Genomic DNA, 25,835 nt, shown 5'->3' with positions numbered 1-25,835 from the left:
ACAAGAAAAAAATAATATTCTGAATCTCAGAAGCCAGAACAGCAAAAGGGATCGCTGCACAGTGAAAGCAGCATTCCCTCTTGCTGTTGTGGCTTCTGGGATAGCTGTGCAGCCTTCATTTGCTCCATAAGACGCACACACGTTTCCCCTTACTTTTTAGGAGGGAAAAAGTGAGTTCTATAGAGCAAAAAATATGGTACTTTGTTCAACTTGTGTATGTACAGGGAAGTGGGATGAAACTGGATTGCAGATATGGAATATAACATCAAATGGAACTATGTATGTAAAAAAAGAAAAAGGAAAAAGGTAGGAAAGCTCTATTTTGCAAAAGGTTTATGATGGAAACTTAGAGCTGACTCTTCCCTATCCTTTATTATCTACGGACTGAACCGAATAATGCTAAAAGGACTTGGAATTTAATTAAACTGGAAGTGTAACTGCTTATCTTCGGCCGAATGGAAGGATGAAAGGAATCTGCGAGCTTGTCAAGGAGTTGATAAGGTTCATCACTGAGTTATTTGCAGATCACTCTCCTTCCCAGGTTGAGAGGAAAAAATGGCGAAAACAGGTTTTTTATCGGGACAGCTTGGGATTTTTGCAGCTGCTGCTAAAGTTGCAAAACAATGAAGCGCGGGACGGAGCAATGGAGAACTTCTGAAACAACAATGGGATATTAGCTCCACCCAAGGAATGATGGAGAACAGCAACAATCAGGAAAAGATAGACATAATATTTTTCAAGGACGGAAAGAAACATCACAGACAGAATAATTGCCACAGGAAGAAGAAAGATATGGTTTGAATGCTTCACCTGCATGTTTTAAATCATTTAATGTGTCAGTACGAATGGAAGTTGTTAATATTGCAGTTGTTGTGTAAGGGATTGCTATTTTGATTGGAGTGTGATTGAAATTAATAGGATTTTGGAACACAGAAATCATCAAATCATCCATTCTAGCATGCGGGGGAGGGGCACCTAAAATACACAATTTGGCACCTTGGGGGGGCAGGAGGAAATGCACTTCTGTGCCCCCCACGATGCTGCCCTTTGCTGCGAACTAGTGCACGTACCTCTCCCACATCCCATTTAGCACAGCAGATTTAATTGCCGTATTTTTCGCTGTATAAGACGCACCTTTTCCCTCCTAAAAAGGGGAAGTGTGTGTGCGTCTTATGGAGCGAATGCAGGCTGCGCAGCTATCCCAGAAGCCAGAACAGCAAGAGGGAGAGCTGCGCAGCGAAAGCAGCGATCCCTCTTGCTGTTCTGACTTCTGGGACAGCCGTGCGAAGGCTCTTCAGGGCAGCGGGAGGAACGCTTTGCTTCACTGGAGAGGTGCAGCGCAGAGAGGGACAGCCGCACAGCGCCCCTTCAGCAAAGCGGGAGGAGAAATGGAGCCCCTTCCTTTTCTCCTCCCACTTTGCTGGAGATGCGCTGCGCATTCAGAATATTTTTTCCCTTGTTTTCCTCCTCTAAAACTAGGTGCGTCTTATGGCTGGGTGTGTCTTATAGAGCGAAAAATACGGTAGCCGGCCAAAGCAGATGCAATCGCGACCTGTGGATCGCTGGTGCCTGATGGACTGTTGGCTTGAGCCACCCTTGAAAGAGCACTTGTGAAGGCTCCCCCCCCCCAATCTCAACTCTCCCCCCCAAACCCCGGAAGGACAGACACAGGAGCCTTGTACCATGAGAACACTCTTTAATGAGGAAACAGAAACTCACAGGGCAGCAGGTGCTATCACAGCCATTACAAGACTATCCCAACGGAGGGGCGGGCGGGGGGCCGGGACTCCTCCTCCTCCGCCGTGGTCCTGGGGCAAAGGAGTCCTCTGTCGTGCCCCCCACCAGCCTCGCACACCTACGGGGACCAACTAGTGGGGGGGGGAGAGAAGGTGCACAAGTAACGGTTCACACTTCACACTACTCCAGAGGGAGACCAGGTGGGTGGGTGGGTGGGGGAAGGGGGGCGGAGGGGGGCTCTGTGGCCCCAACAGTCAGCCAGGGGGGTGGGGGCTTAGCACCATTGTGTTAAAAGAGGAATGTTGGGGTGAGTATGCTGGCGACTCTCAAGACATCCCATACCTCAACAGGGTGCCTCTCGGGTCAAACGGGTGCTCTCCACCATGGGCTGAGACCCCAACTGGCTCCCCCCCCACAAGCTCTTCACAGTGGGTCGCAGAGGACAGTGCACCCAGCCCCTCTTCCTCTGTGGAGTGGCAAGGAGAGCCCCCAAAGCTTTGGGGAGCAGCCAGCCTCCTCCCAGCTCTCTGGTGGCTTCACCCCACGACCCATTCTCCCTACCCAAGGATCAGAAAGGGATTCCTGCCTACCAAAAGGTGCAGATACGAAAGCTCCGTATCCTATGCTGGAATGTGGGGAGAGAGGTCCCCTTGCTCTAACCACTGCTCTGCACTGCACTCTCCAGGGGGAGCCCAGGGGTCCTGGCCCTCCTCTTGCGCCCTTGGCTCGGGGCCCTCCCTGGCAACTCCTGCCTGGTGGGCTGGCGGAAGGACGGGGTGGGTGGGAGTTCTCCCACTTTAGCCCTCCCCCCTCGCAAGAGAAGGCACTGAGTGGGGCCTACAGAGAAGGCCAGGGAAAGGGGGGGGGCAGGCAGCAGAGGACAGACGCCCCCCTCAATCACCCCTCCCCGGGGAAGAGAGCAAAAAGGGGGGCTCCCAGTACTGCTAAGCAATGTTGGGATGAACCTCTCTGCACAGCAAACGCTGCTTGGAAAAGGGGGGGGGGCTCCACCCTAGAGACCTGTCCAGCCCCCCCCCACCTGCCTCCCCCTTCCTATCCTACTGCTAGTCACACAAAGCACCTTTCAATTCAGGATTATTCATTTTTTTTCCACGTGATGCACAAACAAGTCAAAATGTCACTTATCCAAAAAACCCAACGTGCAAAACAGAAAGGAACTGGGGGCCCAGGTGGCCCCCCCTTGGCCCTGCCCCCTCCCTAAGTCGGCCCCCACCCCCACCGCCCGTGGCACTTGGGGGAGCTGCCCCCCTCTACCTGGAAGAGACAGAAGCAGCCCAGCATCGCCCCCCCCCCGTGCATCAGCCTGCGTTTCCATGCAGCCGTGGAGTGAGGGGGGGTGCCTCTGGCCCGGGACCCCCCCGGCAGCCTCATTCCGGGGAGGGGTCTTGTGGGGGTCATCAGGTGTGAAGTGCTGGTCTTCGGCGGCGGCAGCTCCGGTGAAAGGTGTGTCTGCCTGGAGCCCGCGGGGCGTGGGGGGGCAGCCGGGCGAGTGGGGGGGCGACGACGGCGTCCTTAGTTGGGGGACAAGTCGGGGGAGCAGCTACCAAATGCCGCTAGACCTGCCTCCGGGGGGAGCGAGAATCCGGGCCGAAGCTCGCTTTGGAACATGGTCATCGATCTGAGAACCTGGAGACAGAGAAGGACGGGGCGGTCAGAAGCACACCGGGGGGGGGGGGGCACATCCTGTCCCAACCAGGCCACAAGGACCAGCCGGGGAGGAGAAAAGCTGTGGCGAGGACCCCCGTAAACAGCCCCACCAGCTCTCCCCCAAATTCAGATGCAACCCCCTCCCCACTGCCAGGCCTAGAAAAAACTCTTTCCTGAGGTTGCAATTTGGGGCAAGCAAAGGATGAGGGGGGGAGCAGGGGCTATAGAGAACAGAAGGGGCTTCGACCCCTCAATATTTGTGGGGAGGGGCTGAGCACCCCCAATATTGAGGGGTGATTATGTCCTGCCGCCACCGCTAGGCAAGCACTTGCAGACGGGGCAGGGGCAGGGGGTGTCATGTGATGCCAGGCCCCCTCCATGTGGGGGGCAAGTTGGCGCCCCTGGAGGAGAGACAGAAGCAGGAGGGGAGGGGATCCAGCTGAAGGAGCGTCTCCACCCCCATCGTTCAGCCCGGACACCGAGGTCCGGCTCCAAGGGCCTTCTGGCGGTTCCCTCGCTGTGAGAAGCAAATCTACAGGGAACCAGGCAGAGGGCCTTCTCGGTGGTGGCACCTCCTGCCATCAGATGTCAAGGAAATTAATAACTATCTGACTTTTAGAAGGCGTCTGGCCCTGTTGAGGGAAGCTTTTAATGTTTGATGTATTATGGTATTTTGGGACGCGGGTGGTGCTGTGGGTTAAATCACTGAGCCTATTGGGCTTGCTGATCAGAAGGTCGGCAGTTCAAATCCCCACAACGGGGTGAGCTCCCGTTGCTCAGTCCCTGCTCCTGCCAACCTAGCAGTTCAAAAGCACATCAGTGCAAGTAGATAAATAGGTACCACTCCGTCGGGAAGGTAAATGGCGTTTCCGTGCGCTGCTCTGGTTCGCCAGAAGCAGCTTAGTCCTGCTGGCCACATGACCCGGAAGCTGTACGCTGGCTCCCTCGGCCAATAAAGCGAGATGAGCGCCGCAACCCCAGAGTCAGTCAGGACTGGACCTAATGGTCAGGGGTCCCTTTACCTTTTATTACAGTATTTTAATATGTTGTTGGAAGCCGCCCAGAGTGGCTTATTACATCAGGGCTTGCAATCCCCCTTCCCTGCCCCCCCCCCACTGCTGAGCAATTCAAGGAAGAGGCTATAATCCCGATTTCCAGAGCCTGCCAGGGGTTGAGCTTGAGAAGGAGGAGGTGCTCCCACCCTCTTCGAGTGGGGGGGACACTGAGGTGCTGGCTGAGAGGGACCTGCCAGGTCTAATCCAGTGGCAAAAGCACCTCCCAGAATTCCCAAGCAGGACTTTGGAGGCCAGCCTGAAGCCTCTCACTTCTGACACCTGGCATTGAGTGCCAGACTTGGCACATCTTGCTCTGCCAGCCTCGAGTAAGAGACATGTGTCCCTGCCCCCCCCCCAATTTGAAGGGACAAACAGGCCGAAAGAGACAGGCTGGCAGTCTCCCCACCCCCCCAATTTGCTCTAGGAAGCAGATTCCCCATTGCCAACCACAGCTTCTGCGCACAACAGAGCCCACAAAGGTCACCACAAAGAGAATCTCTCCCCCCGCCAAAAAAGGGAAAAAAACCACATTGCTGGTGCAGCCTGCCCTCTCGCCTACTCATCACCCCTTGAAAGCCCCCCCTAAAATGACTGACCATGCAACCTCCAGCAGAAGAGATGCCACCTGAACCACCTCCAAAGAAGAGACAGCACCTCACATGGTTTGCGGACCCCAGCCCCAGCACCCCCCAGCCCCCACTCTCAGGTCCAAACCAGATACCAAGAAATACCTCCTTTTTGGAAGCTGCTATTTGCATTTCAACTCCCTTGAAATGCAAATAGCAACTTTGGGGTGGGGTTTTCTTCTCAGGACTACGGCAGAGAATGCAAAAGAAAGAGGAGGTTTTTCCCTGCCAGATATGAGATTATACTATGAGGCATCTTGTCTTTGTTGGCTGAAGGAATGGATGACATTAAATAATTCACATATTCTAGATCTAGAAGGTCATGATAATATTTTTGGTTAGCACGCTTATTTATGGTATGAAAAGGTGAAAGTTCATAAAGGATTTACAAATCATATAATTAGGGGGAAAATTATAGAGTATGGCATAAATACAAGAATTTATTATAGGTAAAAACACCACTTTTGCTCTCACCGTTGGAAGCCATAGTGGTAAAGAAAAAGAATATGATAGAAAGATAGACAGCTTATAGAAATTTATTAAGAGGGAGGAGTACAAACTAAAAGAATTTAAGGAATTATCAGGAAAATTAATAACATGGATGTAATATCATCATTTGCATGAAGTATTTAAGAAAAATATCTTATGAGGGTTTGGGGAACAAATATCACAACTGGAGAGAGACCTGTTGGAATGTAATGTAAAAGCGCTGTCTAAAATGTGTAAGGTATTATTGGAATGGGAGACAAAGGATGAGCAGGCAAAATCCTCAATGATCCGTTGGGCAATAGATATCGGTCATAATATAGACATGGAGGCACAGGAACGATTGTGGAATATGGACGTAAAATTTACAGCATGTTATGGTCTAAGAGAAAATTATATGAAAATGATATATTGATGGTATCAAACACAAAGCAAGTTGGCAAAAATGTATAAATCTAAATCAAATAAGTGTTGGGAATGTGAATAGAAAGAAGGTTGCTTTTATCATATGTGGTGGTCTTGTCATAAGGTTAAAGTTTACTGGGAAATGATATATAATGAAATGAAAAGGATATTTAAAAAACAAAAGCTTTTCTTTTGGGAATTATAGAGATAGAACTATCTAAAATGTATACAGTAGAAACTTATTCATGTCTGCTGCTACAGCAGCAAGAATGTCACTCGCCCTGAAATGGAGAGAAGCAGAAGTTCCAGCAAAGGAAGAACGGATCCCGAAACTTATGGAATATGCGGAAAGGCAAAACTGACCAGAAGAGTAAGAAATCAAGATAACATTTTTTTAATATAAAAGAATGGAAATGGTTTATTCAATATTTACAGATAAATTATAAACAGATAAAAACACCGGCAGGATTATTGTAACAACCTGCAGTTTTATAAGGGTATATATAGTAGATGAACAAATGAGCAAATTAAGTTAATTTGGATATGCAGAAGGTATTAAAAACAAATGTAAGGAACCACAGAAAGAAGGGGAAGGAAGTCAAGTTTGGAAATGTCAAAATGATTGTAAAATCAGTGAAATGTATAAACTTGAAAAGTATGAATAAATGTGGGAAAAGACTGTGGCAGAGAAGGAGGGAAAGGGACCCCTTTTCAGGCAAGAGGCAGAGCCCTGCCCTCTGACCCCTCAGCCCCACAGGCCTCCTTGCCTGGCCCCACTGCTCCCTCTCGGCTGGCAGGAGACTCCTCTGCAAGGAGCGACACCCCTTCTGTGTAGCCCTGCAGGTGTGCCTCAAGGGGGGGGGGAGAAGGGGCAGGATGGGGGGCTATCCTGACCCAGCCAAAATACCAAGCGCTGGGGAACCCATTCCCTCCAAAAGTGGGGGCCTCTCCTTCCTTGGCTGGCTACCTGTCACGGATTCTTCTGCTGTGATTCCTGCATTGCGGGGGGCTGGGCTGGATGACCCTTGGGTGCCCCTTCCAGGATGCTATGCCCCCCCCCCCCCGAGAGCGGCTTGGCCTGACTCCTGCCTGCGTCCCACTCTGGCGGCTTCCTCCTCTCGCTCTCCCTTCTCCTCACTCCCAGCCAATGCAGAATCAGGGTGGGGAGCAGGCCCTGCAGGAATTGGGGGTGGGGGGCGCTGGTGGGTGGTGGGGCAGGGGAGGGGGGAAGCCAGGTCCTAGCCCTCGTGGGGCAGCTGGCTCTGCTGGGCAAGACAGGAGGCGGGCAAGCGGGGCAGGGAAGATGCCGCAGCCTGGGAGGGTGCAAGGAGCATGGTGTGGGGGGCTCTCCCGCCTCTGTGCGCCCTCCCCCACAGAAGGCCCCGTGCTCCAGCCCCGCTCTTACCGGAAAGGCTGAAGCCGGACTCGTGGAGATCGCGCATGCCCCCGTGTCTCGTGGCCGGCCGGGTGGGCGTGTCTGCCAGGGGCGTCCCCGTCTCTTTTTTCCCAGGGTGGGCAACCACGGCCACGTCCCCCAGGTAGGGGGTGCGGTCCACGCCCTTGAGCTTTAAACTCTGCGCGGAGCAAGACAACAAAAGGCACACACAGGTCAGCGGAAGAGGCGGCCTCTGGAGACCCCCACGCCCCCAGGGTGGGAAAAGGGGGAGCCTGCCTCTTGGGGGGCTCGGGGCGGAAGGCGGGCGGATGAAATGCAGGCCAGGGCGGGGGCTTGGGCTGGCTGGGAGCAGCTGCCTCTGGGGGCTGGGAAAGGGGGCTCCTCGCATTCCCCCCTCCACCAGCAAGTACTGGGCCCTCGGTGCCACATCTGCCAGGGACCCCCTCCAGACGCCACTCTCTGCTACACTCCCCCCACTCCACTCTCTTTGCCCCAGACTACCACTGGTCAAACACTGAGGCATGCTGGGAGGAGGCCCTGGGGGGGGGCTCCTCAGCCTCCCCTCTCTTTGCAGCAAGGACTATGAAGGGAAGTGGGGTGAAGAGGCGGGGGCCAGTTGCTTGACTCACCCCCTCTTCAGCCCCCACCCCTTGGGAAGATTCCCTCGGCTCCCCTGGCCTTCCCTTGTCTCTGGGTGCAGAGCTTGGCTGCCCCCCATCCCAGGAAGGGCTATATGGCTTTCAGGGTCCTTGTGCCAATTCTACCATTCCAGGATTCGGGAGCGGGGAGGGCTGGGGTGCCGGGGGGGGGCTCCTTGGTGACCTCCCTAAGCCCCCTCTCCTTTGGGTCTCTCAGTCGCTCCTCTGCTCTCCTGCCAGCCTCTCCTGGGACCAACATCTCCCCTCCCAGTCAAGCCTCTTCCTCTTTATCCCTACGTTGCCCCTCTGCTCAAGCGGTAGCCATTTCAGGGCCCCCCCCCTTCTAGCCAAGTCTCGCTAGCCATGCCAGGCCTGGCCAAGCCCCAGCTCTTCTCCTTGCAGGAAAAAGGTGAGACATTTCCTCCCTCTTTGCAAAAGACAAAACCCCAAACACCTGGATGCCGATTTCTGCACTTGGACGCCCAAATCACAAGCACACCTGGGATGCCCAGTCCTGCTCTCCTCCCTCTGTGCCTCCTCCTGCCCCGCTATCCTCCTCCCACAAACCCCCACTCCAACCCCCAACCGCTGGGCTTCCCGCAGCCACACTCCTACCTGAAAAGGAGGAACTGGGGGGCTCCAGCCTCCCCCCCTGCCCACCATCTGGTGTCTACCACAAGCAAAAGCCTCTGGGCATGCCCCTCCTCTTCTTCCTCTCTGCAGAGCCCCCCCCCCCAATCCATGGTGATCTTCAAGGCTGCCATGCGATGGGTGTCTCTGCATGCAATGCGCTCCCTCCCACCCCACTCTGCCCCGGTACCTTTTCCCGTTGCACCAGCTTCTTGTAGACGGAGTCTGGGAAGGAGCGGAGGGGGCAGAACTTGCCGGTGCCCTCGGCGCACATGAAGACGCCGTTCTCGTAGACCACGCGCCCGCGGCTGATGGTGACCAGGGGCACCCCGTGGCAGCGCATGTTCTCAAAGAGGTTCACGTCCCCGCCCTGGACCTGGGTGCTGGCCGAGATGGTCCTGGGGGGATCAGGGAGCAGGGAGGTGAGGCAGGGCTTGGGCCGGCAGCTGCTCCGACTCCCTCTTGGGCTGGGGGGGGGGAGGCTCCCAGCCCCCTCCCTGCTCCTTTAGAAGCCCCACCAGAGCAAAGACTTCGGGAGCATGTCAACTTTGCATTGTGTACATTTATAGGTTTTTTTTATTTAACCTTCTCTGTTGTGATTTGGGAAAGGAGGGATATGGAAATAACAACACGCAATGTCAAAGTGAGGCAGGTTGAGGCCTCCAAGCAAAGAGCAGGAACCTCATCCCAGGCGTGTCTTTGAAATGTGCCCTTTGCCCAATTCACATTGCAAGTTTCCCTCCTAGTTTTTCATCTCAGAAATGCATTATGTCCCCACCATCTGGGGGTGGGCAGTTAGTTCCAAGGGGGAAAACTAGGAAGGGCCCCCAGCGTCATACATGTGCTGATCCCGTGAGCAGCGATGGAGGAGCCCCAGCGAGAGGGATGGATCAACAGGCTTGGGGAGAGGTGCCCTGCAAGGCTGCAGAAGTAGGGCCAAAAAAAGCCCTTCTGCTTCTTGCCAGAGGTGGCAGAGGGGGAATGGAACGGGGCATCCTGAGAGAGAGCGTGGCTGGCTCCCTGGCACCCTGGACCAGGAGGACTCCATGCTGCAATATTTAGCTGCAGTTCAGGGTGTCCCCTTCCCCTGGCAGAAGCGGGACGCAGTGGTGCATTTGCGCCATCTACTGTGTGCTGTGAAAGCAGCAGGATCAGAGCACAGGGAAGTGTATTGCAATCATCTGTTGGGCAAGGAGGACTGTAGTTTGCTCCTGCGCAACTGAGGAGGAGGAAGGAGAGAGACCTTTGCGCAGGCCCCAGAAGCAAGTGGGTCCTTCTCTGCCCATGCACTAAACGGACTTAAGGGGTCTGGCGAAATTGGAGCCCTTCTTTCGGCACTGAAACTGGGTGTCTTTTCCTGAGAAGAAGAGATGCCTTCAGGGGTTTCAACTGGAAGAGGCTTGTTCACTGGGAGTTCCAGCTCATTTCTGAACAGTGAGGGGAGTTTGGGAAGGCAGCCCTCCCCAACCTGACGCCAACCCAACTGCCCCTCCCTTGAGCTCCAGCCAACACGGCTTGCAGCTTCAGAGGAAGGGTAGAGAACGCGCCTGGCATGAAGAAAGCCACAGGCTCAGTGCCCAATGCATCTCCAAGCAGCGCTGCAAAAAAGGCTCCTGCCTGAAAACATGGAGAGCTGCTGCCTCTGTTGCCGGTCAGTGCAGACGACATTGCGCTAGATGGAGTGGGGGTCTGACATGGAAGAAGGCAACTTCCTAAGCCCCCCCCCCCCCCCGCTGCCTCTGTGGCAGAAAGGCAAGCCTTGTTGGGGAGCGGGCAGGGTGAGGATGAAGCCTTTCCTCATTACCTGTTGAACTGACTTACGAATGGCTTCCCACAAAAACGCCTTGAAGCAATCGGCAGTTAAAAGAAGCCCCAGCAACAAGAACCACTGGAAATCCAATACATGCTGGAAACATTCTTGTTTGGACAAACCGACCCAGAAGTTTAGAAAGCTGATGGAGGTTTTGTTCTGTTTTTAGTCTACTGTTATTTTGTCCTCCTGGAAGTCTTTCTGAACTTTCTAATGCCTGTTATTGACCATGTTATTGTTTTATCTTTTTTGTAAACCACTTGGAGGTTTATTTGTGTGTTTCTTCAAACCATCAGGAAGCATATAAATTGTATGAAATAATATATCATTCCATCAAATGAACTGATGCAGCAAGTGCTGGACACACAGCCATGATGCGGGGGAGAACCTCTTATCTCTGTGAGCATCCTTCTCTCCCCCCCCCCCCCCGCTTCCCTGGGGAGGCAGCCAGCAGGAGGGGAGGGGAGCCTGGCTTCTGAAGCAGCATCAGGTCAAAGCGAGCCCCCCCCCAGTCAACTCCCCTCTTCTCACAGCCCATAAGCCCCAGACTGCCACTCCCAACATGGCCCTGCTGACACCCAGCCCCCTCCCTGTTCCTTGTGGCCCCTTTGTGTCCCCCCCCCACCTACTTGGTGGCCTCTGGGTCCCACACGACCACGTCTGCATCAGCCCCAGGGATGATGCGGCCTTTGCGGGGGTACATGTTGTAGATCTTGGCAGCGTTGGAGCTGGTGATGGCGACAAAGCGGTTCTCGTCCATCTTGCCCCCCACCTGAGGGGAGAGAGAGGTCAGAGGTCAGAGGACTTGGCAGGAGCTGGGGGGCAGGGGGCAGCTGATGGGAAACACTCTGGGAGACCCCCCCCACCACCAGAGGACCACTCCCTGGCTAGGATTGCTGCCTTTGAAATGGCCTTGCCAAGCCCCCTCCATAGGCCTGCCATGGGATTCTCTCCCCCTCTTGCAGATCTCTGGGGGGGGGGGTGCTGGGATGGATCCTGGACCATTCCCCCCCCATGTTAGTGTGTATGCCCCCTGGCTGCTGGAGGACAGGCTGTGCTGGTGGCAGGGAAGCAGGCAAAGGGAGCTCTGCTGCGGGCTCAGCGCTGTGTTGCTGCAAGGCTGGGTTGGGGGCGCCCTGCCCTGAGCCCCCTTCTTTCTCATGCGGGCAGCCACCCAGCAGAGGGGCCCCAGCAGGGCTTCCTCCAAGCCTCTCCTGCCAGCCTTTGTCCCTCTGCACTGAGCAAAGGGAAGAAGAAGAGGAGTTTGGACTTGATATCCCGCTTTATCACTCCCCTTCAGGAGTCTCCAAGCGGCTAACATTCTCCTTTCCCTTCCTCCCCCACAACAAACACTCTGTGGGGTGTATGGGGCTGAGAGACTTCAGAGAAGTGTGACTGGCCCAAGGTCACCCAGCAGCTGCAGGTGGAGGAGCGGAGATGCAAACCCGGTTCCCCAGATTACAAGTCTACCGCTCTGAACCACTACACCACACTGGCAAGTCAGGGACTTGGCGGAGCCACAGGGAGTGATGGCTGCATTCTGGGGAGAAGGGGCACTGGAGCCTGACTTGGGAAAAGGGATCGGTGATTGGGGACACAAGTGGAGAGTGAAGAACAGCAGCAGAGGAGGGAGACGGCTTAGGAGGGGGGAGAGTCAAGGGCTTCCACACCGCCGTCTCCTGCCCCCACCTCTCCTGCCTGGCAGGACCAAGAGAGGATGGAAGAGAGAGAAGCAGAGGCGGGTCACGTGCAGGCCCAGTCTTCTCCTGCTGGCAGGCAGCTCAGGTGGGGAAGAGACATAAGAGGAGGTCTCTGTTGTGGCAACCGCCTGGGAGGAGCTGAGAGATGTGGGGCTGAAGGACATGCCTTTCCCCCACTTGCAAGCGTCCCTTCGACAATGAAGAGTCAATTCCTTGCTTGGCAGCCTCTCACGCCCCAGGCTCCCTCCCCTCCCCATGGCGGGATGGGGGCAACAGGGGGGCATCTACCCGTTTCCCATGGGGTGCCTCCACTTACCACTCCCCGTTCCCAGATGACGGCCATGCGGTCCTGCACTCCGCTGACTCCGTGGGGGATCTTGGTGAAGTCCTCCTTGCCCATGGCCTTCTGCTTGGTGGTGAAGGGCCGGTGGTCGGAGGCCACCACGTTCAGGGTGTCACTGCGGGGAGAGCTGGTCTTAGCAACCCCCTCGCCAGCTGACAGGGAGGGGGCTTCTTGGCCTCTCCACGCAAATCCACCCCTTCCTTCCCTCCCTCCGTTCCAGGACCCCCTTCCTCTTCCTCCTCCTCTCCCTTCATCCTGTAGGGCTGGATCACCCCCCAGCCCAGGCCCCCTTACTTGGCAAGGAGGCTCATGAGGTAGGTGGAGGTGTTGGTGTCCAGCCGCAAGGGCGGGACGGTGACGTAAGCCGCCGCGTGGGACCAGTCCTGGTGGTAGTAGTGCAAGCCCGTCAGCGCAGTGTGGGCCGTGGTGGTCTCTGCGTACACCACCTTCCCTGCGGGGAAGCAAGGGGAGGGACCTCAGGCCTGCCCGTGGGGCGGGGAGGAGGGTGGTTTCCTCGAGAGCCCCACAGCCACCAGAGGCAGGACTTGCGGGGCGCATCATTCAGCTGTGCAATCGAGGGGGGTGCCGGAGACACTTTGCTCACAGAGTTGTGTTTGGTTTTTACTTATTGGATTTATATACCGCCCTTCATCATGAGGTCTCAGGGCGGTTCACAGAATAATAAAATGCAGGGAAAAAACATGAGAAACAAAACAAAACAGCAAAACAATAACCCCAACCTTCCCACAGACACAGTGAGAAGGATGTAGAATATTAATCAGCCCAAGGCCTGCTTAAAAAGGAATGTTTTCACCTGGCACATAAAGATCTGTAAGGAAGGCACCAGGCGAGCCTCCCTGGGGAGAGCTTTCCACAAATGGGGAGCCACCACAGAGAAGGTCTGTTCTTGTGTTGCCACCCTCTGGAGAGATCATAGAGGAGGCACACAGAGAAGGGTCTCAGAGGGCGATCTCAGGGTCTGGGAAGGTTAATTGCAGAGTTGGGAGGGACCCAGAGGGCACCCCAAAACAGGCACCCCAGCTGATTGGGGAGAAAAGACCTATTTCTTGCAACGGCTAGCAAGGAGGGACAGGATGGGACCGGGGGCCGGGACATGCCAAGGGCAGCTAGCCATCTCCCCTTGCAGTTGCCGTGTGGGCACCTCCTGCTCCAGACCCAGGGAACGCCACTCACCTTGCATCTTGGCGGTGGCAATGACGTCCCCGGCTGACATGCTGGAAACGTTGACCAGGTAGACGGGGCAGTGAGTCTGCCGAGGGAGGAGGACAAAAAGAAGAGGAAAGGCGTCAAGGGGCTTGGGGCAATGAGAGAGACCTGGGCACGGAGTCCAAGGCATCCATCCACCTGGGATGGCAAAGGGGCCCCCACCCAGTCAGGCAAGAAGACCCAGCCTCAGTCCTCTGCAGCAGAAAGAGGGGGCGGTTAAGGCTGCTCACCCGGTTAGCGATGGTGATGACCCGATGCGTAGCTTCAGCTTCCAACTGTGATGCAGAGAGAGAGAGAAAGAGAGAGAGAGAGAGAGAGATGAGGCAGTCAGTGCCTGCAGGTGCCAACAGAACCCCAACACTTCCCCCTCATCTCAGGAGTGACCAACTGCTCAAGCTCATGGGATGGGGCACAAACTGGGCAAGCGTCTGCCGCAGTGAAACCAGTGGGCACGGGTGGGGGACCTCACTTTTTTTCAGCTGCAGCTGGTGGGTCCTGGAGCTCAGTGGGGCACAGATGTCCCCCCACCCACCACCAACGGCCATGATAAACCCCCCACTTATGAGCAGCACCCATAAGCTCAGCCAGCTGCCCCCAACCTCGCATGGGCAGCCAAATCCCTCCTCCACCACCTTCCTCCTGGTTGTTCTTCCTGGCTGGTGGAAGAACCGCCCTCTGAAAACAGTCACCAGGCAATTGGCAGCCTTGGCAAGGAGACCCTGCAAGTCCTAAACTGCCCCCTTCTCTCTTGGGCCTTGGGGGGAGTGAGATTACTAGCAGGGCAGGTGTGTTCATTCATGGGTGTGCTTCCTTCCTTGTGGAGGTCGGGTGGGATTGCTATGAGGAATTATGAAATATGGAGCAAGCCATTGTGTCCGCGACGAAAGCATGGCATTCACTGGGTTTGATTCTTTGACAATAATTTCTGATCAAATCCCACAAGCCTCTCCACCTCTGCCATTTGCTTTCTCTATGCCTGACAGGCACGTATAAGCATTCTGGAACACAGGCCAGTTGCTTCACCAGACATCCTCAGTACATAAAGATAGTAGGTTACTTTGATGTAGTTTGTCAATCTTTAGATAGATCTTAAGGGCCAGGAAGAGAGTTCACAAGGAGATGGTAAATTCTGCCATCCTTCCTCTCCTGTTTATGACCTCCAGGGTTTCCTAAAAGCATTCTTCCTTCTTTCCTATTTTATTTACTCTGAACTACGCATACATGCTCAAATTAGCTCTTTGTGCATGCTTAATTAGTTTTGGTAGTTTAACTTTGTCCCCACGTGGGTTTTTTTGAAATGCTCAGAGGAAATCTGATTGGTTCTTACGAACACTGTGTAAAAAGTTCTTTTGTGAATAAAACGACCTGGGCCAAGGGGTGAGGAGGGAAATATGATACACACTCCTCCCAGAGTCTTGCTGGTCAAGCCTCGTGTGTATTCTATTAATCAGAGTCCAATTCTTCCTTGCTTTGGGAACGCAACACTTCCTTCCTTGGTGGGCACGCTTACCTCCTCCGGCCGGCTGATCTCGATCCCTTCCGGGCCGGTGATACCCAGCTCCAGGGCTTCCCTGGCCCCCTGCAGGGAAAGGCAAAAGAGAGGGTCAGTCTGGGGTAGGCGGGGACAGGGGTCACTTTCTTCCTGCCCCCTTGCTGGTCCCTGCCTCTTCCTCCCCTCTCCCAGGGGAGGAGAGCCTATGGATCAGCTGATGGGATCTGCCCCTTCCACTGCCCCCCCGGCTGCAGCTCCCCGCGCCCCCGCCCCCCGAGCAGCTCACCTCGGCCACCAGCTCTCCATTCTCGGCGTGGACGCGGGCGATGGCGCCAATGTCCTTGCAGGCGTGGAAGACCTGGTAGAGCTCGCTGTCCCGCAGCATGTACAAGTCCTTGTAGGTCATGAACATCTGGAAGGAGTTGATGCCCTTCTCCCGCACCAGGGTCTCCATCTCGGCCTTCACCTGAGGCAGAAGGGGCAGGCGTCATTCACCCAGAGGTCTCCCCTGCCCACTGACACCCCGGCAGCCGTGGAAATGCTGCCAGCCGAACGCAGAGGGCCAAAGCCACAGGCCTTGAGATATTGAGCTCATCTAATATGCCCAAATCTAAGGCCCTGATGAACACAGGAAGGTGAGCTAGGGGTCTCATGTGGAAGTTGGTGCAAATCCAGAACATTTCCAGACCTTCCTGTTTACAGTGGTATGTTTGGAAGCAGGAAGCTATGGACACTCATGTACTTATTGCTTTGATGTTCCAAGGCGGCCATGCTCCCTCTTGTCTGGCTGCACCCCCCCCACCTCAAGAGGCTCCCAATCCCCACATCACAATGTCTCCCGACTTTGCTTGTTTCCAGCTTTCCTCTGCAGACTGGCTCACTCACTCGAGTCACCTGGAACACGCTGCTCTGGGCCTGGATCTGTGAGGAGCCGGCCCTGCCTTTGAGCAACAGGCTCTTTGGCCCTGCATGTGTTTGGAGCATCTTGCTCCAAACTGAACCTCCACCAATGGGAGGGGAAAGTGGGGAGGGTCCTCTGGAGCAGAGAAGGAGGCATCTCTGCTCTAGGGTCCTCTTCCAGGAATCTGCTCTGCATCCAGGCATGCTCATGCCTTGTTCAAGAGGCATGTTCTGTCTCTGTATTCTATGCAGGTCGTTGGTCTATGTTTGGTAATAATAATAATAATAAATACTTTTTTATTATATGCTGCCCATCTGACTGGGTTGCCCCAGCCACTCTGGGCACCTCCCTACAAAATATTAAAAACACAATAAAACATTAACAACTTCCCTATACAGGGCTAAAAGTCAATTAGTTCTTTAATTCCTTGACATCTGGTGGAATGGTGTTCCACAGGGCATGTGCCACTACAGAAGACAGAGGCCGCATCTGGGTGCCCCAAGCTGTGATGAAATGGTCATGCGCAGGTAAGACACAAGTGGGGGGCATTTTCTCCCAGGGCCAGAAGCCAGGCTAGGCAGCGCCAAAGCCCACCAAAGAGGGGAATCTGGAGGAGGAGGGAGTGGCCAACCGCGGAGGGAAAGGGCCGTTACAGCTGTCAGGGGGCCGAGAGGAGGAAGGAGCTGAGCCACAAACACCCAAACAGGAGGCTAAGGAGGTCAAGCCACCCAGCTGGGGCTGGGGAACAAGATGGCTGTGGGCAGGGGTCTAATCCAGAATTACCAGCCAGCAGATGCTCCCCGGCCCTTGAAGCAGCTGGAGGCCATGTGGTGGCTGGCAGGCATGCTTGAGACCCCTGGCCTTGAGATCCTGCTAGGGCCCGGCAGTTGGCCTGAGGAAAATCTCCGCAGGCTGGAGCAGGTGGGGAGGGTGGCAGCTGGATGGCTGCAGAAGCACTGGGAGAAGGAGACATGGCCGAGGGGCATGGAGGTGGCACCACTGGAGAAGGGGCAAAGCCCCAGGCTCCCTCCCCAAGGGGCTGCAGTGAGGGCAACCAGGAGGGTCAGGCAGGTGGAACACCCTCCCCCCGTGAAGAAAGTTTGAAGCGTTGGGGGCTTTTTAGGTTAAAGGGGAGTTAAGAGGCAAAACGATGGCAGTTTACAAAATTACGGAATATGCAGAAATCGCAAAACATACCGGAAAAATAAGAAACCAAGATAACAAACTTTTTATAAAGGAATAGAAATAGTTTATTGAAAATTTAATTGTAAACAGATAAGAAAAATTTAATTTACAAGTTAATTTGGTATGCAGAAGATATTAAAAATAAATGTAAGGAACCGCAGAAAGAGGGGGAAGGGAGTCAAGTTTGGAAATGTTAAACTGACTGTAAAGTTAGTGAAATGTATAAACCTGGAAATCATAAACAAAATTTTAAAAAAGAAGAATTTAAATCTGCATGGCACAGAGAAAAGGGGAAAGTTTTTCTCTTCTCCTGACACCAGAATTTGTGGCTTCAAATGAGGTTGAAAGTGGAAGATTTGGGGAGGATAAAAGAGAGGACTTCTTAATGCAGTGCAAAGTCAATCTATGGAACTCCCTGCCACAGGAGGCCGGGAAACCACGGGAGGGGAAGGGGCTCTCGGGCTGAGGTCCTGCTTGCAGGTTTCCCATAATGGGAATCTGGCTGGTCACTGTGAGAAGAGGATGCAGAATGCAATGGGCTTTTGGCCTGATCCGGCAGGCCTGTGAATACTTTCTTTATCCTGAGCAAACTGTTTTGTATGACTGGCTTTTCGGACTGATGAAGCATGTAGCAAAACCTGTAATATATCCAGAGAACAACAGGTCTCCTTTTGCCCACTGGCGTTATTCTCACCCGGGTGGCGGCTTTGATTTGCCTTCCCATGGTTGATCCGTGCGCACGGCTTTGTGTCTTCCAACTGAAGAACATCTCATCCCATTCAATCTTTGAAAAACAGCTTTGAAAACCCTTTTCATATTCTCCAGTGGGCTACCCTTGCCGTTGTGGCGGCACGGGGTTGCCGTTCTGTGGCTGGACTTACGCTACTTGTTGAACGATTCATTTATCCAGTCTGGGTAACGTTTACTGAGCATGTAACTTGTTAAGATAGAGCTGTACATTTATCCACTCCATGTTTACAGTATCTCCAGGCTTTGTCTTGCACATGGCACCTTAGTATGTTTGTTGTCTGAATGGTTACAAGTCTATCTCTATTCTAGCTATCATTCTAGTAAATTTGGTTTTATACTTATAAGCCAGTTTGTGGTGGTCTTGTTTTGTTGTATTATTACTCCTTGTGCTCTTACAAGACTCCACTTTCGGAACCCTAAAGACCCGCTGCCAGTCAAGGCAAAAGACCTCCTCATTCTGAGTCAGGGAGACCAACAAGCCCACCCCCCTGCGCCCCCTGCCCTCTTACCTTTGGTGCCCACCAGGTGATGCCCATGTGCAGGGCGTAGTCGCAGCAAACCTTGGGGTCGGCCAGGCTGCGGCACTTTTCGTAGGCGTCCAGGAGGGAGATGTCCTTGTCCGGAAGCACGTGCCCAATCACCATCGTGGTTCCCCCCACCAGGGCAGCCTGGGCACAGGGGCAAAGGGAAGCTGGTGAGAGTTGCCCCCGTGGAAACCCCAAAAGAGCTTCCAGAGGAGCAAACCACCAACGCCCAACCCAGAGTTTGCAAGCCCTGCAGCCTTCCTGGCGTGGAGGCCCTGGGTCAGGAGCCGGCAGGAAGCATTTCTTGCTAATGCAAAGGGAAGGCTGTGTCCTCAGCTGACACTTGTGGGACATCAGCTAATCCCCAAAGCTGCTTTTTTTGAGGGGGGGCGGGAGGAGAGGGAAAAGCTGGTTGCCTTGCCTACATTCCCTCAAGGACCCTGCATGAGGGTTCTGGGTTCCAAGGCCTTCACAATTTCAAGAGGAATCCAAGGCCGAGACCTCGTGGGGGGGGGGGGCAGGGAGGAGGTGGTTGGTGAGCAGAAGCAGAAGCCCCCTTTCTATTGCCCTGGCTGTGTTCAGCACACGGCACTCAGGACTAAACACACTTCTTCCCTGGGGTGCCCAAGCTGCCCCAACAGTTCTCCTGGCACGTCAGGAAAATGGAGAGAGAGAGAGAGAGAGAGAGAGAGAGAGAGAGAGAGAGAGAGAACAGGCTGGTGGGGGATAGAAGAGACTTTACTCACAGCCTAAATTTAGGTGAAGGGGCTCAGTGCCCAGAAACTACTTTGAACGCCAGGGATTGAACCATGGCAAACATGATGTGAGCGTGTGCAGAGTGCATTCCTACAACAGCAAGCCATCAACCCTTGCCCTCACAGGCACCCTGGTCTGCAGCACGCCAGCCACAGGAGGCTTGACCAAGACTCTGCAGGAGGGGAAGATTGGAAGCCCCCCCCCAAGGGCTGCTGGACTCCCCACATCCACCAACTGCAGTCAGGACAGCCAATGGCCAGGGATGGTGGGAGTTATAGCTAAGCAGCACCAGAGGGTCACAGATATTTTCCCTTCCCACATTCTCTTCTGGGGGGGGGCACAGGTGGAGAGCACGGCTGCAGCCCTAGAAGGAAGGAAAGAGCCAGTGCCTCACAGGATGATGAAGCATTTCTCCAGAGCACTCTTTGAGAATCCAGCCCTTCTTGTAAATACAGTCAGACCTTGGGTTACAGACCCTTCGGGTTCCCTTTTTTTGGATTATGGACCGCCGTAACCCGGAAGTACCGGAACAGGTTACTTCCAGGTTTCAGTGGTCGCACATGCGCAGAAGTGCCAAATCGCAACCCACGCGTGCGCAGACACGCCACTGCCAGCTGCAAATGCGAACATGCATCCCGCATGGATCACATTCGCAACCCAAGCGTCCACTGTATTTGGAACACTGTTCATGGCAGAGGAGACAGTGGCGCCGTGACTGGCGCAAGGGACACCCTGAGCAGCTAGATGTTTGTGATGTTAAGCACAGCTCATTCAATCTGCTCTCTGCAGAGCTGGCTTCTGTTGGAAACAGGGGGACGTACCAGTCATGGGCTTGATTCTGTGCTAGAACAACAGCTGCACACCTGTCAAAAAAGGGGAGTGTGTAGATCCACAGCAGGCTCACTGCTCCAAGAAGGCAAGTCTGTGCACAGCCAGAAGGCCATCTCCAAAGAATTCAAGCACAGCAGCCAAGTGGGTGGGTGGTGTTCAGCAAAATTCTACTCAGAGTAGACCTTCTGAACTTAATGCACACAACTAAGTTAGGTCCATTAATTTCGAAAGGGCTGCTCTGAGTAGAACTTGCCCGAATGCTTTTTAAAAAACCATAGTTGTTTCAGCTGTTTTCAACATGGGGCGTTCCATTAGTCAGATGATAACTTCTTGCATGATGGAACATTCTTCCCATCTCCCCACCGCCTAAATCTGTTCTAGAAGTTCCACCAACCCAAATCAGATTTGGGGGGAGGGGTGCACGGCTGGAGAGGGGAGGAACCCCCTTGCACAAGAACTATCATTGCACGAGCAGAAAAACTTAGTTGAACATCAGCCTACATTTTTATTAGATCATCAATCACTTGAGGTGCCTCACAGGAAGAAAAGAAATAAACAAATAATGCTTATCTGGCTGTTATTTCAATCCTGTTCCCTTTACGATAGCTCTGTTTGGAACATTTTTTAAAAAAAGAGCATTAGCAGGTTGCATCTTTTTGAAAGCCACTTTGGGTTTGCTTGGTAAAGGGGAAAAAAAGAAACAAACAAAGTAGAAATTCTAAAAACAATTCCTATAAAAATATTAGTAATCTGAGTTCTACCACCTTCTGGCTTAGTATCTTTTTCAAAATGGAAAGCAAACGATCTCCTGCTCTTCTGTGGAGTCTGGTGCTTTTGCCTTGTGCTGAGCACTTTCAGCACCAGAGGCCTGGACAGCTCCCCCCCAGTCCCCAAGATGACTGGCAGGCAGGCGGATGGGCAGAGATACAGCCCAGTCCGAGAAGGTGGGTGGCTGGGCGGCCAGATCCACCCCCCCACCAGGCCTTGCAAGCAACTGGGGCTTTTGACCAGGCTCCTCTTGAGCAAGGCGGAAGAAGCTGCTGCTGCTGCCTGGCCCAGGATGCCATGAGGGGCAGAACGTGAGGGCTGTGCTGCAAGGGAGACCAGCCCCCGCCATGGGGTGACCCGACTCCTTCCCACACCTGCCCTGCAAATGACACCAGCAGCTGCCACCTGCTCAGCCAAGCTACCCCAGGAAGAGGCCCCAACAGCTGCCAGGGAGGCTCCTGTCACTTCACACGCTCCCCACTGGTCAACAGGGATGTTCTTTCCCCCGGGTCCGGAGCACATTTGGGAAGGGAAAGCCCTCACCGCCCCCCACCCCACCCCATAAAAGGCAGCCAAGGCAGTGGGCGGCCAGGAATCATCGAGGGAGGGAGGGAGGGAGGGAGGGCAGCCGGCTACACACTCCTCTGCCCAGCGCAGACGGGGCTCTGGAATCACATGGCTGTTGCTGTCTAGGAATGCTCTGACTCTGCTTACAACATTTAAGCTTCACCCACAGCAGGCCTGCCCCCTTGCGAAAGGGACAGGCCAGCATTGTCCGGAGGGGGGGGAGTAAGGGGGTGAAGAAAGGGGCCAGAGGCCAGATCTCACTGAGCATGGAAAGGCCAGAGTAGTTAGTCCTGGGTCAGAGGGAGATCTGGAGTCCACGGAAGTGCATGTCTTGCACTGGTGGATGCTGACACCCAAAATATCTGGAGGGCTGCCCTTGGAGGCCTGAGAGGTTTGTATCTATTCAGAGCTCAGTTGGCTCTTTGCTGGGCACGGGTGGCATGGAGGGGCATTGCAGCAAATGATGACATTTGGATCAGCAATAATGGAGGTGCCTGTGGAAATAGATTCAGGGGGGTGCTGGCTGCCAGAAGTGTCCACACCTGGCTTCCCAACTCCTGGGGCAGAGCTCACTGCTCATTTAAAGCATACTCAAAACACACTGAAAGCACATGAATTCCCTCAAAGAATCCTGGGAACTGTATTTCTGTGGGGGGGGGACTACAGTTCCCAGGATATGGGGGGGTGTCATGTGCTTTAAATGTGTGTTAGATTTGCTTTAAATGGATGGTGTGGACCTGCCTCATGTCTCACCCATTCCACAGATCTCAAGTCTCCCCAGAAATTGTCCTACTCTGAGAGAACACACACACAGGTCATCAATGCCCAAGACCAGACCACCCGCTGGGCATCCCCCCACACCACACAACCAAGAGGTCTAGGAAGCTCAAAGGCACCCACAGATTATTCACGCAGTTGTCAAAGCAGAATTGGAGACAACTCAAAGCTAACAGGCCCATGACCAGTGTGGACACAAGCAGGAAAGGGGCCTGCAGAGAAAATAGGTCCAGACGGGTCCAGCAAAGCCACAGTCTCCGGGTGAGACCACCTCTCTCACAGTGGACCAGACCACCCGCTGGGCATCCCCCCCCCCACACCACACAACCAAGAGAGGAGGAAGACTACCTTGGTTCCATGGTAGAAGTCATCCACGCAGGTGGCGTTCATGAAGGTCTGGTGGAAGTGGGTGCTGGTATCGATGCCCCCCGGGATCACCAACTTGCCGGTGGCATCGATGACCTTGGCTCCGCCGGGGATCATGAGCTCACGGCCCACCTGCTGGATGATGCCGTTCTCAATGTAGACGTCGGCCTCCAGGGTGCAGTCGTCGTTCACCACCTTCCCCCCCTTGATGAGGATCCGCATCGTGGCAGCGTTGGCGAGCATGGCTCTGGCAAAGGAGGACAGGGCAAAGGAGATCAGGGGCCGTGGACGCCTGAGCCAGGGCTGCTCCCTCCCACTGGCAAGACTCCATAGGTCACAGGCCATCCATTTAACAGGCTCATGCCATTCCTAGCCCTCTCCTCTCCTTTTAAGACCATCTAGGTTGGTTGCCATCATTGTGGGAGGGGGTTCCACAGTTTAACTTATGCCCAGAGGCCACACGGCCCAGAGATCGCATCCAAGGAGACAGCTGAGGGTCAGAGCCACTGCAATTCAGAAAACGCGGCCATGTAAGACACAGCACAGACTGCTCCAGACCAGCTCCTCAGGCTCACAGAACACCCCAGCTGGAGGACATGGGCCCGGATTCACCCAGGTTGCTGCACTGGTTGACGCAAGTGCAAGGAGTCCTGCTAGTGCAGTGTGACCTCCTCTCCCGAAATCTGCTTGGGGGAGCCAGGAGAACCCCCAGAGCTGGAGGGAAGAGAGGTCGTTCTGCCTGGTGAAAAGAAGAAGTGCTTTTGCTGACAGAATTCCACCCATTGTCCGGGACGAGGGCACCTCCGCACCTTCTCTGAGAACGTGGCTCAGCCTCCAAGGCCTTTCTTGTGGCCCACTTACCCTGCGGCCGGTCCTACCAGGAGGGAAAGTGAGGCAATAGCCTGTGGTAGCTCCTTTTAAGTGCCCCCCAAAGGCAGCCTATTGTTACTACTTCCGATTATCAACAGAGAGGGAGGGAGGCAGATGTGGGCACCAAAATAATTTGGCTGCAGGCTATGAGTGCCCTGACCAGGGGAGGGATGGGGGCAGCAGGTGCTACTCTGCCTCAGGCAGCACAATGTCTTGGGCTGGCCCTGCATCCGTCCTCTGAGGGAAGTATGGCTGGTGGGGATCAAAACTGGTGCACGGCTTGCAGATGGATGAGCGTTCGAAATTCACCAGGCTCCAGGGGCTTTTTGCCCCCGGCTGTCGACCACTTGCAACCAAGTGAAGATGCCCGGGTGCCAGGGTGACGTCTGATGTCTCCCCCATCTGGAGGTGCCTGTTTGGGGATCCTTGGCCCTTGCCTGTTTTCACACACGAGAAACACACCCTGGTTTAAGGAGCCATTTGGAGCCTTGCATATATATTTGAGTTTCTAACACTGGGAAGGATGGCTCTCAATGGCTACTTGCCACAACAGCTGTGCTCTCCCCTCCACTGTCTGAGGCAGCCATTGCCTCCGAACACCAGTTGATGGAAGTGATGTGGGGGGTGGGGAATTGCTGCTGCACTCAGGTCCTGCTTATGGGCACTGGGTCAGTCCCTGTGGGAAAAGGAGCTGGACTAGATGGTCCCCCTTTGGCCTGATCCTGCTGCTGCTGCTACAGGGCTCTTCTGATGGCCCAGAAACCATCTGAGCTGCCATGGAGGTTCAGGGGGAATCTGGTTGTTTGCTGTCAGAAGAGGCGGCTGGACTTGGCTAGGCCTTCGCTCTGCAGAGCCCTTCTTGACCGCCAGAACCTCTGCCTCCTTCTCGGCTGCTCCTGGCAGCTCTGCCATCCTACCGACAATATGCCCTTAAGATGCTGCAGCTGCCTGGTCCTCTCCCCACCCCCACATATCTACAAACATCCTCCATTCCTCTTTGGCAGCTGGAAGAAAAATATATTTAAAAAACAGCACCACCAAGACTGGCACAGCAAAGGGGGTCTCTGCTCCCTCCCCTGGAAAGCCCTTCCTCTTGCAGCCCTTCAGCAACCTCCTCTGCCTCCCTGGCATCCCGTTGCATAAAAGAGGCCCCCTGAACACGGCCTCCTGAACACGGCCTCCCTTGGCGGCAAACCCAGCCCCTCCATCCAGCATCAGAAGCTCCCATTTGCCATGAAATCTGCGCAGTCAGACCTGACAGCTGCTGGCTCAGAGGCTCCCAGACAGACCATCAGCTCCTATTGTGTGAGAGAGGCGGATCGAAAGAAAAGGGGGAGGAGGGAGGGGTCTCCAGGAATCAAACAAAACCTGCATTCCCACAAGCTGGAGCTGGACCCAAAACCTGGAGGAGAGGGAGGTACCTTCCCTTTGGATGGCTGCATGGTTGCAAATAGGGTCTACTCTGAAGCTGCAATTGCAGAGGAGCAGAGGACCTTGGGAGAGCATGCCTTGCCTGGTGCTTGCAGGAGGGAGAAGCAGACGTCCTTCTTGCACCAGGATTCCCCACAGCTTGGAATTATAGGGCCCAAGGCACAGTCAGCTGGGGACAAGGCGGACATTAGCTGCCCACCAGCCAGCCCTCGGGTCTGCAGCTGCTCGTGCTTTGATGGGGAATGAGGAAACCAGCTGGGTCTGTAGGACTGAGACCACAGTACTGGGTACTCAGGTGGGTGCCATATCAGAGCAGACCTGAAGCTTGGGGAGGAAGAGTTGCTGTGGCCCATAGACATCCCATCTTATCATGTAGCTATGCAATGCGGCACCCTCTCTCTTAGCAGTGGGAGGGGAAACGGGAGCCCTGGACATCAGGGCAGGGCATTGGCAGGGCACTCTTGCTCCCCACAAAGGAGCGTCTCCACTGACCCCTCTTTAGCTGAGATTCCTGCACTGCAGGGTGTTTAACTAGATTATCCTTGGGTGTCCCTTCCAACTCTTGCGCAGTGTGGAGAGAGCACCAGGCAGACACAGAATACTCTACAGGAACACTTGGAATGGGGCAGGCCCCACACAAGGCCAGTGGACCTGCCCCCCACAATCTGTATGCAGGATGAGGTGTGTTGAAGAAGTCAACCAGCATTTGGTTTTCAAAGGTCTAGGAAGCTCAAAGGCACCCACAGATTGTTCACGCAGTTGTCAAAGCAGAATTGGAGACAACTCGAAGCTAACAGGCCCATGACCAGTGTGGACACAAGCAGGAAAGGGGCCTGCAGAGAAAATAGGTCCAGACGGGTCCAGCAAAGCCACAGTCTCCGGGTGAGACCACCTCT

General features: G+C 54.5%; 1 protein-coding gene across 2 annotated transcripts in view; it reads right to left on the bottom strand.

Annotated features, from left to right (window-relative positions):
• Window positions 1-1,681: 1,681 nt before the first annotated feature.
• DPYSL5 (dihydropyrimidinase like 5) overlaps window positions 1,682-25,835 on the bottom strand; it is a 35,705-nt gene continuing 11,551 nt past the window's right edge. The window contains exons 2-13 of one of the 2 annotated variants that reach the window (XM_083733465.1): window positions 22,621-22,885; window positions 18,559-18,717; window positions 15,500-15,679; window positions 15,232-15,300; window positions 13,952-13,996; window positions 13,689-13,764; window positions 12,789-12,945; window positions 12,468-12,609; window positions 11,081-11,223; window positions 8,832-9,039; window positions 7,383-7,551; window positions 1,682-3,384 (exon numbers count right to left, since the gene is read on the bottom strand). In XM_083733465.1, the coding sequence (XP_083589591.1) occupies window positions 3,299-3,384; window positions 7,383-7,551; window positions 8,832-9,039; window positions 11,081-11,223; window positions 12,468-12,609; window positions 12,789-12,945; window positions 13,689-13,764; window positions 13,952-13,996; window positions 15,232-15,300; window positions 15,500-15,679; window positions 18,559-18,717; window positions 22,621-22,881 (1,695 nt within the window). In that variant the 5' untranslated portion in view covers window positions 22,882-22,885 and the 3' untranslated portion in view covers window positions 1,682-3,298. The remainder of the gene's footprint in view (window positions 3,385-7,382; window positions 7,552-8,831; window positions 9,040-11,080; window positions 11,224-12,467; window positions 12,610-12,788; window positions 12,946-13,688; window positions 13,765-13,951; window positions 13,997-15,231; window positions 15,301-15,499; window positions 15,680-18,558; window positions 18,718-22,620; window positions 22,886-25,835) is intronic. The other variant, XM_083733466.1, reaches the window with a different exon arrangement.

The sequence above is a fragment of the Podarcis gaigeae genome (genome assembly GCF_964106915.1).
Source record: "Podarcis gaigeae genome assembly, chromosome: 3".
NCBI classification, from domain to species: Eukaryota; Metazoa; Chordata; class Lepidosauria; order Squamata; family Lacertidae; genus Podarcis; species Podarcis gaigeae.
Note: the sequence above shows the minus strand (reverse complement) of the source record. Positions and strands in the feature narration are given on the sequence as shown.